This window comes from Zeugodacus cucurbitae, chromosome 2 (genome assembly GCF_028554725.1).
Source record: "Zeugodacus cucurbitae isolate PBARC_wt_2022May chromosome 2, idZeuCucr1.2, whole genome shotgun sequence".
Classification (NCBI taxonomy): Eukaryota; Metazoa; Arthropoda; class Insecta; order Diptera; family Tephritidae; genus Zeugodacus; species Zeugodacus cucurbitae.
The window spans coordinates 53422437-53439292 of NC_071667.1; the positions used below are offsets into that span (position 1 = coordinate 53422437).

The 16856-nt window shown below is 32.7% G+C and overlaps 1 protein-coding gene across 10 annotated transcripts in view; it reads right to left on the reverse strand.

Moving 5' to 3' along the window:
- The window catches only part of LOC105213533 (band 4.1-like protein 4A), a 209642-nt gene that overhangs the window by 10318 nt on the left and 182468 nt on the right, over positions 1-16856 (reverse strand). For 9 of the 10 annotated variants that reach the window (XM_054226156.1, XM_011186422.3, XM_054226145.1 and 6 more), the window contains one exon: positions 7873-8600. The exons of the other annotated variant lie outside the window; for it this stretch is intronic. In XM_054226156.1, coding sequence (XP_054082131.1) covers positions 7873-8600 — 728 coding nt within the window. The remainder of the gene's footprint in view (positions 1-7872; positions 8601-16856) is intronic. 10 annotated transcript variants of the gene reach the window in all.

Here is a 16856-nt window from a genome sequence, read left to right on the forward strand (position 1 = left end):
TGCAGCTGCCTCCGATTCTATGCGCGCATTTTTGTGAGGCATGACCTATTTTGGAACGAAATGTAGGTGCAACTTTTTTAGACTTTAGACTTTTTCACATTTTTTTCATTTATTGTTTCCGTGCTTTATTCGCATTTTACCTCAACTTATTGTTCAATCAAGTCATATTTTGATTTTTGCTTATTAGTCTCCTGCCTACTTGCACTCTCTTCCCTCTCCTGCCACTCGGTTTACCATTAAACTTCTATTGTTACTAAGCACCGTTAATGCTGCGCTGCTCTCAACTATTTTTCCCTCATTTCTACAATATTTCATAAATATTTTTCTCCTCTTTAATATATGTTTATATGCCAACCTCAGCCTCTGAGCTGTCCTGGTGGTCTGGTGTTGTGTCCTTTTGTTTGCCGGCGGCACTATTTGCTGTTGCCGCTGTTTAGACCGTCTATTCATAATAAATATTTTTATGTGTTTCTGGGTCTGTATGCAGACACTTTTGTTGCTCTTTTAGCTTTATCTGCTTTATCTGTTATTTGTGTGTTTTTTTGATATTTGTTTTTGTTCTAGCTTTGTTAGTATTTCCGTTATGGCTGTTGCCTAAAGGCGCTGTTGTCATTGTTTAGTTTTTTGTAGGTCATTATTTAGAACACACACATTCATTCATATTTTTATGGTCTGTTTGAGTACGGACGCTCGCCTAGTAACGTCTGTTATATTCTAGTGACGGTGAATGAGAAATAAACATAAAGTGTGCCAGTGGTATGACTAAGGGGGTATTTAATGTAGTGCGTTGGGGGCTTAAAGCCCCAAAAATATTTTTGAAATTCAGAACTATTGCCATACAATTGAGTTTTTAATGATTTCAAAATTTCAAAAATTTCAAATGTATTGCGCAATATTTTAAAATTATATTGTGCAATACTTCCTACAAACATATTTATTAAAAAAATATATTATATGACTAAGGAAAGTAGCACCGTTGTCTTTTTTAATTCAACTACAAATAAATTGCACAATATTTTGAAAATATATTGTACAATATATCTCTAAAAATTTTAATTAAAAGCAAAAATGCATGTTCTTAAAAAAATTAATTCCATATGTTTTTAAATGCAGCTATAAATATATTGCACAATATTTAGAAATTATATTGTACAATATTTCCTCAAAAAATATTTATTAACAAAAAAACATTTTACAAGTAAAAGTAGCTCCTCATTCTCTATGCACAATGTTTCTTAAAAATATATTGTACAATACTTCCTCAAAATTATAATTGAAAGAAAAAATCGTGTGACTTTGAAGAATTAGCTCCGTGGTTTTTTAATCAACTTCAAATATATTGCGCAATATTTTAAAATATATTGCACAATGTTTCCACAAAAAATATTTGTTTTAAAGACGCCAACTCTGACTTCGCCTTTTTTATTCAAATATAAAATTATACTATATTTCACATGCTATAAACATCCCCAATAATATATGAAAATACCTAGAGAAGAAGAGACAGCTACAAGCGTCATTATGGCTCACACACTTAACATGCATTTCATCTAGCTTTTACATTTCATCACCCACTCATTTGAAAATATGGAAATTTAAATGACCAACATGTCGGAGTCACAGCGAAAATCAACCTTTTTTCATAACCCACACACTACATGCAATTACATGTACATGCATGAAAGTATGAATGTACGTGCGTGTGTTTGTGAAAAAGGGTTGACCATTTTGTTTGCCGCTTTTATTTTTATCGCTTTATCATAAACACGCTCGCAATTGCATACTCGTGGGTGTGTGTGTGCGTGTGGCGATAAGTTTCAAATGTTATGAATTGTATTTGTTTATTGCCATTTGTGCATACAGTGCGTATGAGTGACCTTGAATGGCTTTAAAATAATGCGACACTCATACGCCCTGGCATACCGACTTTTTATCGCACTGTGTTGATGGCACTCATCCGATAAGGTATTTATGTATATTTATTTGTTGAAATAACAGTGCATATATTTTGTAATTTGAGTGCATTGAGCTGTGTTTTATTGCGGACACTGGGAATGCCAATCGTTTGACAAAAGCGCTCGGAGAAATATTTTTTGTGCTTCGAATTTTCAATGTTGGCATTAAATGACACAGTCATTGTTGTGTGCGTTTAATATTGAAATTTATGGATAAACATTTGTGTTGTATGTCAAATGTTGTGGCTGATTAAATGAACCGCAGAAATGGGTGGCAAGAGAGGGTTTCATTTTGGATGCTGTGAACAGGTTGGGCATTTAGTGTAAGAGCGGTCAGCTGTTGCCAAATTCACACTTTATTTTTGGCTTATTTTAGAAACTATCTAGAAAGCGTTGAGGTATATTAATTAGCATTACAAACGAAGAAATATTTGGACTCAAGTACTTCGAAGTCCTTATTATCCATTACAATAGATACTGTATGCAAAGCCTTCTGCGTGTCTTGAAAATAAGGCTCTTTTAAAAATAAAATATTTATTTCAACTTATGATTAGTACTTGGCAGTGTTGTATTTCAGTGGTTCAACCAAATTCCAGCGTTTGAATCTGTGATTTTTACAAATCTAAGAGTGTCTAAGGTTGTATCATAAATAATTTATTTACATATACATACATATATTATAATAATGAAAAATTTGTAATAATACTTTTTGCTGATGCATCAGCTCAACTGTTCTATTTCATACGGAAATTACAACTGCAGGATTTTTTCTATAATGTTTTTCTTAAATTGATACACCTTTACCTATCAAATTTCATGTGGGAAGGATTGTTTTGAATGTGGTGTATGGCAACATTGGACTTCTTCTTGGATGATATAAAACTGGGCAATAATGTAGGAGGCTTTTTCTAACTTTTTCTGAATAAAATTGTTGTTTTTTTCTGGCAGACATGAGAGGAAACGGTGGACAAGTTAAGTTCCTTGGAATCAAAACAAACATTACTTTTATTTTAGCTTATTAAATTCTACAGCATCTCTAGAATATTGTTATAAAATATCAATTTGGACAGTCTGAAGGAGTTGCGCAAATCAAGGTAGCTATATTACCTCCCAAAACTATGTTTCCAAAGTCGGTTTTCAAGGTTTCTTGAGAAATGCCCAAGCGATCTTTGATGAAATTTGTTAACAATTCTTTGAAATAAAATTTATAAAAACTTTATGAACCATTTTTTGCGATTACAACTATTTAAATTCAAATCTCTTCGTAAAATCTCTGTCAGGAAGTCAAGGTCGTTGCTGAAGGAAGTTTCGTCCAAGTTCTAGTTTAAAGTCCTAACTAAACACATGTTACTTTTCAGGTGATCCTACGAGCAGTTGTGTTTCCAACATGGACGCACCTTCGTAAGGATTCGATGGAAATGACGTCACAATGTTAGAGTTTTTAATATATTTATTTCGAAAATTCAGTAATGCTTGAATAAATATAAATTAAGTCAATGAAAAGTTTAAATAAATTATTTAATTTTTCATATTGAAAACAGGCTCAACTCTAACACCCAAGTGGCTATCGGAATTAGGTAAGCATTGGTTCTAATCTTTTTCAATCATTTGGTATAGAAACTGTTCATTCTTCTTAGTGCTTTTAGTGTTGCTTGATATTTCGTACTTACGAAAGTCTGTGAAGTCGTCCCATTCACAATAACTCTCTTTATTATGGTTTTCATGCAGATATTTCGATCTAATAGAGTTCTTCTTGAAATTTAGTAAAGATTGGGCATTCCATTTTTGAAAGTTCTGTTTTTGATGGTCAAAAAGTTAGACGAAATATAATATAAAGCTTCGTTTAAAGATTCCGATAATTCTCTGACCTAGCTTACAACAAAAGCTGAAAAATAATTGTTTTAGATATATTTTCTGAAACTTAAATCACACTTAAACACACAAGTATTTCCTGAATTATGTACTTGTTATTTTATTATTTTTGAGACCCTCCCCTAGTCACTACTAATTGCCGTAAAGGAAACGAATTTACATTAAATAACAAACATTTTCCGTTTTCAAACAATTCACACCGCCTTAAAGGCAACCTTTTATGTCTATTTAAAGTTAAACAAAATATTTATTTCCGTTTCCAATTTGCATAAAAATGGCGTGCCGAATGCCGTACTTTTACTTTTCGCGCACATTTTGCCGCGTAACTGAAGTCATTAATAAATTGAATTTACGTCGTTAGTAACCGTGAAAATGCAGCGAACCTACCAGCTACACAACACATCCTTCCCCCCACCAACTCTTCAACTGTCGTATCAAGAGCCAAGAAAATGCCGCGTCACTGGCAATAACTGACTGCGAAAGCGAAAGCGCACATTCAATTGCCCTTCACAATGTGAAATCCTAAGTAAATTATTTACAATACAACTGTTGGCACCCTCCCCACCCACATCTCGCGCGCCCTTGTGCCTTTGTGCAGCCACCATTGTTTTTACGCCTGCCAAAATCTTCGATTTTAAAATCAATTCTCCTGATGACTGTGTGGGAACGAAGGAAAGACGGTGCTTTAGCTCTGTTCACTCAAGTATTCTTTTTCTCCACGCTTACTCTGGAGGCGCACAACTGTCTGCAGCAAGCAAAAGTGAAGGAATAGTCTAAGGGTGTGAGGTATGCTGGGAGCCTGCGAAGGCGCGGGCGCTAAAGTAAATGGAATTGAGAGTTGACTTGCTATTGTTTTTGTTGTGTAGGCCACATTTGAATTTGAATTTCGCGAATATTGTTTGTTCGCTTGAAATATATGTAAGTAGATGTGTGTGTTTGTATGCTGGTGCTGGCGCTATAAATATTTGCGAGCTTTTTACTTTCTCATGCATAAAACAGACAATCAGGCGTCCCCGGCTGGAGTTTTCTGCCGATTCGCGAAATCACTTGCGCAAATAAAGTACAGACGCACATGGACACACCAACAAATATTGGTGTACGCATGTGGATGTGGATTTGTATTATAGCTACATTAAAGTATATGCCGAAGTCGGCTGATGGCGTGGAAATCAGCATTCCCCTATGGTATTATTGTCGTTTTCTTGTTGAAATTTCACTTTTTCACTTTTTGTTGTTTCTTTTTTGTGTTGTTGTTTTTTTATTTATTTTGTATCATTCCCCGAAATATTGCCGTTGCCGTTCGCGCCATGTGGTGTTACCCACCAAGTCATAATTGCTTCGTCTGAGTTTTGTTTGTCTTCTATCTGTTCCATCGTTCGATTTTCATGCCAAGCCAAATTCACTTTTTTCACTGACATTGTTGTCGTTGTAGGCCGCTGCTTTTTTATGGGCGAAACTTTTCCAGCTTTCATGAATATTAATATTTTATACATTATACAAACATTTGGCGCTGTTTTTTTGCTATTTGTTTGCACTCTTGTTTTGTGCGGCGCTTTTTTGGCTTTTATTTCAATTCATTTGCCGTTTTTGGTTTTCACATTTTTGCTTTCATGATTTTTGCATTTGTCATTAATTTTGCAAATTATTGTTGTGCTTTATGATTCTATGCCACTTCATGCTGTTTCAATTTTAAAGTCTGTGGCAATGTTGCTCCGCGCTTTAGAAGTATATTTAGTGCTATTAGAAGAAATATTTTTTTTAATTTTTTTTTAGAATTGACATTTTTTATAGCACGAGTAAATTATTTTTAATGATTGCTGCAAATCATTCAAAATATTATTATTTTAATGAGCGAAACACCAGCATTGAATTAAAAAAAATATTATATTTTCAAATTTAATTGTTTTTGGAAGTGAGTTCCGCTATATTCTATCGTTACTTAATAAACGTCAAAATAATTATTATTGCATTAAATTGGAGAAATAGGCGTCTCAATATTTGCTATTTTCTAAATGCCTATATTTTGGCATTAACTGCTGAGAATCGTCGATATGTTTGCTCATACCTAATACATACTATTACCGGGTTTCGAACCCACCATCCAGCGCAAATAGTCATGCAATCGGCAAAAATTTCAGATCAGACACTTGGTGACTTGTGAATTCTGGATGTCTTCAAAAATTAGTTTTCATATTGTATGCACATTTTAACTTTATTCTGTTAATTTTTAGTGTGTCCGATACTAGATTTGTCTTTAGTAAGCGCGATTTCATCTTGGAAATACACTTAGAGTTTCAAAATTGACGAGAAACTTAGGCTTCTTTCAGTATATCCTCTCAAGGCTTGACTTAGATGAAAGCAGAAACAGCTACAACAAGTAAGGATGGGTAAGTTCGGGTGTAACCGAACGTTTTATACTTTCGCAATTTATTTATCTAAATTTATTACGATCCACTAGAATATCGAAAATCGTTATATATCGTATATGAGGGCTGAGGTAGTTCCAGGACCTATTTCACTCATTCTCGCTTCTAGATAATACTACATTCAATATTAAACGCTCAGATAATTTAGCTAAGATATTTGAAATATTAACAGATTTTTAAGGTTTAAAGACCACAGAGTCATATTAGATTCTGAATTTCTATAAAATATTTGAGAGATTTACCGATTATTCTTCGATATATTAATGTTCGATATCTGGAGCCCTGAAAATTTATAGTCAGATTTTCATAGTTGTACAAAATTTCATTCCGATTCAGATTTCCATTTTCCATTCGTAAAATCAGAGTGTCAAGGAAATTTTATGTACCAAAATGTGGTTCCTGAGATATGATACTACGAGTAATCTGCTGTAAAGCAACCGGTTTCTTTACACCATGAAAGATCGAGTGACAGTTTCGCATATAATTCATAAGAATTCTTAACCTCAAATATTTGCTTAAAAAAAAAAAACAAATATATTTAAGGGCATGTAACGATTATGCTCGCAAAATAATAAATAAAGAGTTTGCTCTTGAGTTTTGGCTCCTTACAACAACAAAAACTACAACAGTTTAAAATTGGTCAGTAGTTAATTTAATCTTTGGTCGTTTTGACCTTATACGATATTCTGAGATAAGGAAGGCATTGACTGAATTTGAACATATGTATATTCTTAGGAGGGATCTAACTAGAACTCTTTTCTCCTTGTGAATATAAAGTGATATATTTTTTAAAAGAGTTGCCACCTATACGATCATTTTAATTCAATTAAGTTTTGTAGGATTAATTAAATGTCACTAAATTAGTAACAAACTGGATATACTTAGTTTAGTATAAGAAGTTTTAGACGCATTTCCAAATAATTCTAATTTTAAAATGTTATTTTATATTATGTTGATAAAGAGGATTTCGATATTAGTAATATTCCCCATGTTGACCTTTTTCAATCTAAAAGAAATAGAGCTGTCATAGTATAAACAAATCGGTTTTTTATATCGAGCGAGTGGTTGAATAGTATTTAGTTAAGCCTCAATTGTGCTAGTGATGGATTAAATACTGTCCTTCGCATGGAGCTGGGTTCGCGATCTCTCATTTTAACCATCGAACGAATTCGGTGTATTTAGGACATATTGCCATATACCTATTTATTTTTATAAATATGTTATTAAGATTTTATATTTATTGAATATAATTTTTATATAAAATAAAGGGTGTTACGGTATGTAGTAAAATAGTATATCCTTAATTATATTTCTTATATGAGTTAATATATATTTATAAATAGTCTTCATGCAAATGAATATTCTTCAAATATTTTAACTGTAACTCAACGAAGAACATAACAGAGAAGGAAGGTTCATCTTATTGTAAGTTATTTCGTTGAAGATTACTTTAAGTGAACCCTGTTTAATTACAGGGACACACTAAAACATTTAACAAAACTTAAATAACAATAATCGAACTATTGGGACTTATTTTGAATAAAATATAAAATACACTACTTTAATATATTATAAATGTATAAATATTTTAGGTATTTTTTTTAATTCAAACAACTTACCGTCGACTACTTTGTATTATAGGTGAGAGTATAATCTCAAGACTGGAGGAAATACTTGGATTCATTTGGTTGTGATTTGTGCTCACATTCGCATTCGCATTGGAATTTTGCATAGAATTTTGGTTGCGATTTTGTGCTAACGAATTTTGATTCGAATTCGAATTTTGATTGAAATACTGATTTTGATTCAGATTCTGGTTTTGATTTTGATTTTGATTTAGTTGTGAAATGTTGCATCGGTTGCGATTAGGCGTTGCATTTGCATTCGGGGCACTACAATTGGTTGGGGATGTGTTGTTGCTACTTGTGCGGGGATTGGTGTTGTTGGTGTTGGCATTCACATTAATATTGGTATTATAAGTCAAATTGCAATTGCTATTGGCATTGGCATTGCAATTATCGAGATTGTAATTGGCCGTGAGGGAATCGCCGTCACACTCAGCCTCTACGGAGTCTGCAGCGTGGCAGCTGTAATTGTTGTTGCCGCTGGCGCTGTCAGCTGGCGATATTGCCAGCAACTCATCATTGCGCGTAAGCTCATCGCCATAAGCTTTCTTCAACTGCTCTCCCTCCACCACCGTGGCATCGCGTTCCTCCACATCTTCCTCTTCGACTTCTTGCACGTCTTCGAGCTCATCGTCGTTGTGCTCATCGATGCTGCCCTCGCTGCAGGTTGAAGATAGTGTTGTGCTTGTTGATGTTGCAATGGATTGATTGCCAACGGTTGACTATTTATTGGCGTTGATGGTTTGGTTTATTTTTTTTTATATTTTTTTATTGAATTTGGTTTTGTTTTTGTTGTGGTAAGTAAAACAAACACGAACGCGGTGAAAAGAAAACACAAGGGTAAAGGGTTTGTTGTTGAATCATTGAATTGCAAAATAGGTATTGATATAATGTAGACTTCTTACAGTTTCCACACGAGCATTTTACAAACATTACACACAAATATACATTTAGATAAAACAGACGAGACGTACAATTTGATTAGAGGACATACACATTCACATGCGACACAATTAGAGACGAGCATTATATACGTACATATATTGTATAAGTTTAGCTTATGTAATAATATTATAAATTGAATTTAACTTAAATATAATAATATTTGTAAGCACAATCATGCATTTTTCTATAATAAAGACTTGCAGTTATCTGAGGGAAGTAAAATAAATCATGATCACATTCAACACATCACATCAATCACATCTTTAGTTACTTAAGAATATGTGTATATTTTTATATTTAGAATAAGTCTTTTGAGATCCCGTGTTCAGAAAACCCATTAAGACAAAATTCTTAAAAATATTTATACAAAATATCTCAGTGGTATAAATTTAGAACCAGCTGTTAATGTAAACATTTCAAAATTAATGTGCGCAGCGATATATTTACTTAGGGACCTGCAGTGGGGATGCTCAAAGTCGAGCCGAGCGCAACGCTGATGAATGCGAGAAAAAGCTTGTAAGCTATGCGCATCCATTTTCATATGAAATCGCACAGACAGCGTGGAGTGGAAGCCGAGCGTAACGCCGATCAACGCGAGGAAAACAATTTGGAAGTGTTTTTCGGCGCTGACTCGATATAATATTTATAAAATTGGTAATTTTTTTCCAATTAATAATATAATCGAATATTTTTGTTTTAATTCGGACACGTTTAAACAATTTTTTCTGAAACATTAAATCTGTATGTGAATATAAAAAGATTAAAAGCCAAAAGTACCCATGTGTATAACAACAAATTACTCCCGGTATTCAGCGCTAATCCTCGCACACACTCTGCGGTGCAAAAAATTAAAGAGCGCTGATTTGCGCTCGGCTCGACTTTGAGCATCCACTCTGCAGGTACCCTTAGACATCAATTCACATACATCAGCAATCTAAAATATAGTTCTTGCAAAGGGAATAGTACAAAATAGACTTCCCGGGTTCCCTTGCCTTCAGAAAAAAACACTGACTGTTATGGATATCAGCCCCGTTGGGCTACTTTTTGGGAAATGGTTTATGTTGATAAACGAGCTAAATAAATAAGACCAACATCGTTCGCTAAAGTGGTAATTTTACCGATGGGAAAGCCCAATCATTGACTAAGTGCCCGAAATGAAAATGTCTAAATATACACAACTTTCTTATTTTCCCTGAGTTTCATTTGAAATAAAAGTTCTTTAAGTCTTAAGCTCACATTAAACTTTACAAAAAGTGTTAGACTTTCAGAGCAAACTATGAAAAAGGAAATTTTGAATTTTTATATTTATATTAGTTACAATTACATTTACACATCACATCGCATCTTCGAAGCATAGGTTATTACAAAAGTATTATATTTCCCACCTCCAGGTGTGTTATTTCTGCCATCTTAACATTGACATTGGTTATAATGATGAGACTTTACAATTTCTTTATTATTTTCAAAGTTCTACCCTGATCAATGACCAGAAAATTTAAAAAGCATATATATATATTTCGTTTATTAAAAAAAAATTGTTTTAAAAGTACTTGAGCTGATATAGTTTGGAACGTAGTGAGAATAATTAATTAAAATAGTTACAGTTGTCCTGTACATAAAATCTACATTGGAAACTAACTATTTTAATAAAGTCAGAGTTGGGTTTATGTTATTTAAAACAATAAACTGAAAAAAGAAATTTTATATTCTGAAACACTTCTTTCTCAAATGAAACTCCACAATATTACATAGTGTCTCCTAAGATATATAAAGCTCATGTTATTGGTAGACCAAAATTTAAGATTCAATAACAGTTCCAAATTCATGTGTTTTGCTTATTACTTAGTTATTAAAAAAATTATAAATTAAGTACTATATTTATATGTTATTAAAATATTAAAAAAAACATATATTTTTTAAATTCCCAAAATTAATAAAATAAGTCAACTTATTTTCCATTTTAATTGCTGACTAAGCTGCCCTTAATTAATGTTTCACCAAATTATTCATTATTTGTAATAGTTAGCATGCTTACTAAAATTTAAATACTTTTGATAGCCGATTTATTTAACAAATAATCCATTTTAAGTTTCATTACCGATAGAGTAAAATGCACAATTCACGAACAAAATGCATTTATGCCGCTTTAGTCACGATTTAAAGCTTTACTAAATTTAACATTATTTACCGCTACTAACGCTTACAACAAAAATACCGCGTTATTTAATCCCGGTGAAAACTATAAAGTACCAAAAACAACAAAAAATGCGAGTTTCATTTAAAAAGCTGCAAACTTGCGCATAATAAGAGCTTTGCTTACCGAAAACTGCATTAAGCATCCATGTCAAATATTTAATTAATGAAACAAAGCGGTGTAATACTTCATGTATATGTGTGTGGCGAGAGGAGTGAGGGTGTATATGTAGTTGAGTTTTAGTGCATAATGTACACCTGTTGTAGCAGGTTGTCAACGACTAACCGTCTAGACCGAAAGTTACGCCTCTACGGCTTTGCGAATTTTATGGCTTGGTAAATCATTACATACATAAAAATATATTACGATATATGTGGTGTACATATGTATTTAACATATATTAGCTGTAAGTTTGGAGAAATGTGTGGTGGTTGCCATGTTCCTATGGAATTATGTACGAACTAATATAGTAGTAATGAGTCCTCAGATAATTTAGAAATACAGCACCACAAACCAAATATTTTGCAAAAAGTTTAGCATTTAATTAAAAAATATTTCCTTCTTTGTATTTTCGAGCACTTTTACGCACATTTCTGATCCCTTTTTAATATCAAATTGCTATTATTAGTATGTACATGGATTCTCAAACTTTTTAATGAAGACTTGGTTATTAGAATTTCACTGAAATTTAAAGAAAAATAATATTTGAATATAAGTATAGATCTTGCAGCAGGGTACTTGAATAGTTGAATAAATACATTTCTATTGTCGATACATAAGCCGAGAGTTAGTGAGTTAAGAATGCATCTAAATTAGGGTTAGTACAGCTCTTAGCTTTAAAATAATTTTTCAAAATCGAAAATTCGGTGTAATGCAATAAGGATAACGTATAATAAGGATACCTATAGCTACTATTCCAAGATGTAAAGGATTCTTACGTTTAAATTTCGGTTCTAGCAATTTTTTATTATATTTTCCAACCCTCTCTAAACTTAAATTGATACCATACCTTTTAAAGTTAAACTAAAGATTCATTGTGTGCCTTTGCTTAATTGCCCTGCTTTCTGTTAAATAAACATTTAAATGCACAATTCACAATAGTGTTATAGAACGATAAAAACTCCAAATAACTGTCTTCAACATTCTATTGAAATAAAATTGATCATAAGCATCAATATTGAGTATTAATGAGTCTGTCATGTTCTGCTGATCTCAACCTATGAATCAATGACTCATTTTTTGGTTTCTACAATCTGTGAGTGTTGGATCCAAAGGTCCAGAGATTCTTCAGAAATAAATTATAATCTTCAATTTTGTGAAATATAATATACATATATTAACTTACAGCAAATAATCTGACAGTACTTAAAGGGACTCTCTCATATGATATGTGTATTTATGGAAAAAAATAAGCATTACTGAGAAAATATAATTGAGTCCTAAAGTATTTATTGAAGTTTATGGTTTTTTGAACAAATTTACATAGTGAAGACTTCTTAATTGCAAGAAGTAGATTTGACAGTAGATTTCGGCCATCACTTATAACGATCATTGTTGAAGATGTCACATAAAATTTTTGTCATATTTTCAAATGGTTAAGGGATTGAATTTCCTAGGGAGCATAATTATATAATTTTTGGACAAAATTTTAGCGGTTGACACATTTATTTTAAGTACCATCCTGCTATAAAAATTTGAAGATGGCCGAACAAATACTTAAAGTCCATTTCAAAAAAATATCCAAATTTATATAATTTTCCTATAGGGCTGTTAGTACATTATTACCTACACATGCACTTCTCATTTAAGGCTGTACATAATAAATTAGTATGATGTGTTCTATGCTGCGTTGAACATGTTATCTACCGCCAAACTCACTCATTTATGTAACCGCACATGTGTAGGAAATTTTATGTGCACTCAAACATATGCACTTGATAATGCTTTTGTTGTAACATGCAACATGACACGCGCCGCATACAACAGGTGCATGCGGTTGCAGACTATTTCGTTGGCAGGGGCATCTGTGGGAGGATTTTATACTATATTTTATGTTTGTCGAGGCAATGAACTGTGGCGTAGAATATTTTTTCTTTTAGTTGTTTGATAGTAGTTTTGGAGAAGGTGTTGACAAATGACTACATGTTGCAACTATGCTAGTATCTCCTCCTAGTATCTATATCCACACAAAAGCATTTAATTTCTTACTGGATGTATTGTTACTTTAGAGCAAGAGTATACGAAATAGATTTATTTTTATTGTATCTATAATAGGGGAAATATTATATGCACGTGATATGAAAGGAGCCACATTCCATATTTCAGGCAGATATTCGAATTTTTAGGAGGACATTCTTCTTCTCTGGAAAGGTCTAAAATCATAAAGAGAGACGTGAGAATTTAATATTCGAACATCAAAAAGAATTCATAATCAACTCAATGATTTTATTTTAATTGCATAATAAATGTGTTGTAATTGAAGTCGTTCAACTCTAATTGTGCTCAAATTGTTAAATATCTTTGAGAAATATCAACTTTGTGAGCTTACGGTATGGCACACATATGTACAAATTATAAGTACTTAAATGTAGCCAAAATCTTTTAAGGTCATTCTAGCGTACACATATGTATGTACACATAACCATAAATTATAAGCTCTTAGACGCATTAAAAGCTTTAAAGCGTTCACAAGTGAAACGTATGTATTTCAATAAGAAGCCACATTCAATAGCATTAAATTCAATTCAGCAAAGCTAATGGTATTACGAGTACCTTGAATAAACAATTTTAATGTAAATAAATATGTGCGTGTGTATTTTAAAAGTGAATCTTTAATGATTTATGATTGGCAGCTTAGACTCAATAAAAATATTGTTTCCAATAGAGCTTTCATATGTGCAGCTGACAACCTCTCTGCCAATGGAACTCAATGTCTTCAGGTGAATATACATATATATATATAATATATATAAAATATTTAACAATTTATGTAATTAAGTTTCATTCATATAGCCTTAAGTTTATCAATGCATTCCTTAGTTGAGTACAGTCCGTTATAAGTGTAAGCTATTCATTAGCCGAATATGCAGTTGACGAGTAAATGAATGTGAGCTTTTATGCTGGTAACGTTAAGATTATTTATTATACCATCTACCCAGTAAGATTTTTATTTTATTTTACAATTTTATATAATACTAGCAGACCGCTCCGGCTTCGCACGGGCTTAAACAAACATTTCAAAAGTTATAAGTTTTTACACACTTATACACATTCTCCCATACATATGTATGTACTTTGCCGTTTCTTGTGTGGGTTCATAATAAAAATTTTTAACAATTAGCTAAAACTTGATTACGAACTCTAGTCTTTGGTGTCCGTTGTTTTTCTACCTGATTATGAAAACTCAGAGTTCGACACCCTAGTGTGAGCTTATATATTTCTAATATTTTGTTCTCCCTGTTCGACTCTCAAACGCGTACTCGGGAGGTGTTGAAATTTTGTTCAGCCAGTAGCTGCGAGCGCTCTTTACTCGACTCTCTGGCACGCGATTGCGATGCGAAGAGAATGTCTTGCAGGACGATTTTCAATTACAGAATAAGATTCTCCATCACGGAGTCTTTCTGATACCCTCACCTGGGTACTATTACCATAAAGTTGAGATTCTAGCAATATATATCTATGCTTGTAGATACTTAACATAACTAATATACTACAATCCTTAACTCTGAAGTTAACTTCAAAAACACTAAACTTAGATGTACTTAACTCAGAACCTAACCCGAGTGATATTCAACCTCAAAACTTGATTATGAATATTTAAGTTAAAGATTGCGTATAGACATACTTAAAGTTATTGTACTCAACACCTCAGAATTTATGGATATTAAAACAAGTTTAACTGACTTTAACTTAGAGCTTATGTATACTTAACTTAGGACTTAAACTTAAAGGTACTTAGCAAAGCTTAACTGAACAGTACTTAGACAAGTAAGGAAGGGCTAAGTTCGGGTGTAACCGAACATTTTATACTCTCGCAATTTATTGATGTAATTTTATAAAGATAACACAATTCGACCCATATATTCGGTATAAAGTTCAATAGAATAACGAAAATCATCATAAATATCATCATAAATAGTATATGAGGGTTGAGGTAATTCCTAAACTGATTTCACTCGTTTTCACCACCAAGATACAATGTATCGAAGACTATACGCTCCCTTAATTTAATATTACTTATAATTAAGTATATGGGATCTGGGGGAAGTTATGACCCGATTTTTACCATTTCAGGTACAGAGAGAAACTGTTATAAGAAAACAATTCAGAGGGAATGAATTACATAAAAATATCTGAGGGGTTTACCTATATTTTCGGTGAAAAATTACTGAGTTCTTCATGTTCGATATCAGGGGTCTTGAAAAGTTATGGTCCAATTTTGACAAGTTTTCCAAAAGTGATGTCACAGCTCAAATACAGTATTTGTGGAAAGCTTTATTCCGCTATCTTCATTTGTTCCTAATGTATATATGTATTATAAAGTGAACGAATCAAAAGAAATCAAAATTGAGTTATATGGGAAGTAGACGTAGTTGTGAACCGATTTCGCTCATATTCCACCAGAAAATATAATATACCGAATTTCATTGAAATCTGTCGAGTAGTTCCTGAGATATAGTTTTTGACCCATAAGTGGGCGACGCCACGCCCATTTTCCATTTTGTAAAAAAATCTCAGTGCAGCTTCCTTCTGCCATTTCTCATGTAAAATTTGGTGTTTCTGACGTTTTTCGTTAGTGAGTTAACGCACTTTTAGTAATTTTCAACCTAACCTTTGTATGGGAGGTGGGCGTGGTTACTACCGGATTCTTTCATTTTTGGACTGTATAAGGAAATGGCTAAAATAAACGACTGCAGAAAGTTTATTGGTTTGCGAGTTATATACAAAAAACCTATTTGGGGGCGGGTCACGCCCACTTTTCCAAAAAAAATACATCCAAATGTGCCCCTCCCTAATGGGATCCTATGTTCCAAATTTCATTTTCATAACCTTATTTATGGTTTAGTTATGACACTGTATAAGTTTTCGGTTTCCGCCATTTTGTGGGCGTGGCAGTGGATTTTGCCCATTTTCGAAAGCAACCTCCTCAGAGTGCCAAGGAACATATGTTCCAAGTTTCATTAAGATATCTTAATTTTTACTCAAGTTATCGCTTGCACGGACAGACGGACGGACAAATATCCGGATTTCAAATCGACTCGTCATCCTGAACATTTATGTATGTATTACCCCATATCTAACTCTTATATTTCTTGGTGACAAAAACAACCGTTATGTGAACAAAACTATTATACTCTGTGCAACAGGTTGCGAGAGTATAAAAATAATCACAGAGACACAAAATTCAACCCTACTTAATTTAGAAAAACTTAACTTAGAAGTACTTAACTGAAAAAAACTTAACTTAGAAGCTAACCGTAAATCTTTTTTACCGAAACCTTACTATGTATCACTAACTCAGAACCTAGCCAGTAGAAAATAATATTTTTTTGTCAATATTAAAATACTCAAGTGTTAGTATCCTGGGTATATAAATATCCAATAAATTAAGTCATTAAGTATTGCATTTAAAATTCCGAAATTTCAGAAGCTAACACAGTAACGGTACATATTTACAGCCATGTGCGCTTACAAACTGTAAATTTCCATGTTGCCAACTGCTGTTATTGTAAATTTGTTGCACATAAATATATATGTATGTTAACCGTTATATTATAGCATATTAAATGCTATTTGTATTATGTCTCGTTTTAATGAAGCATAATATTAAGTGAGTGAG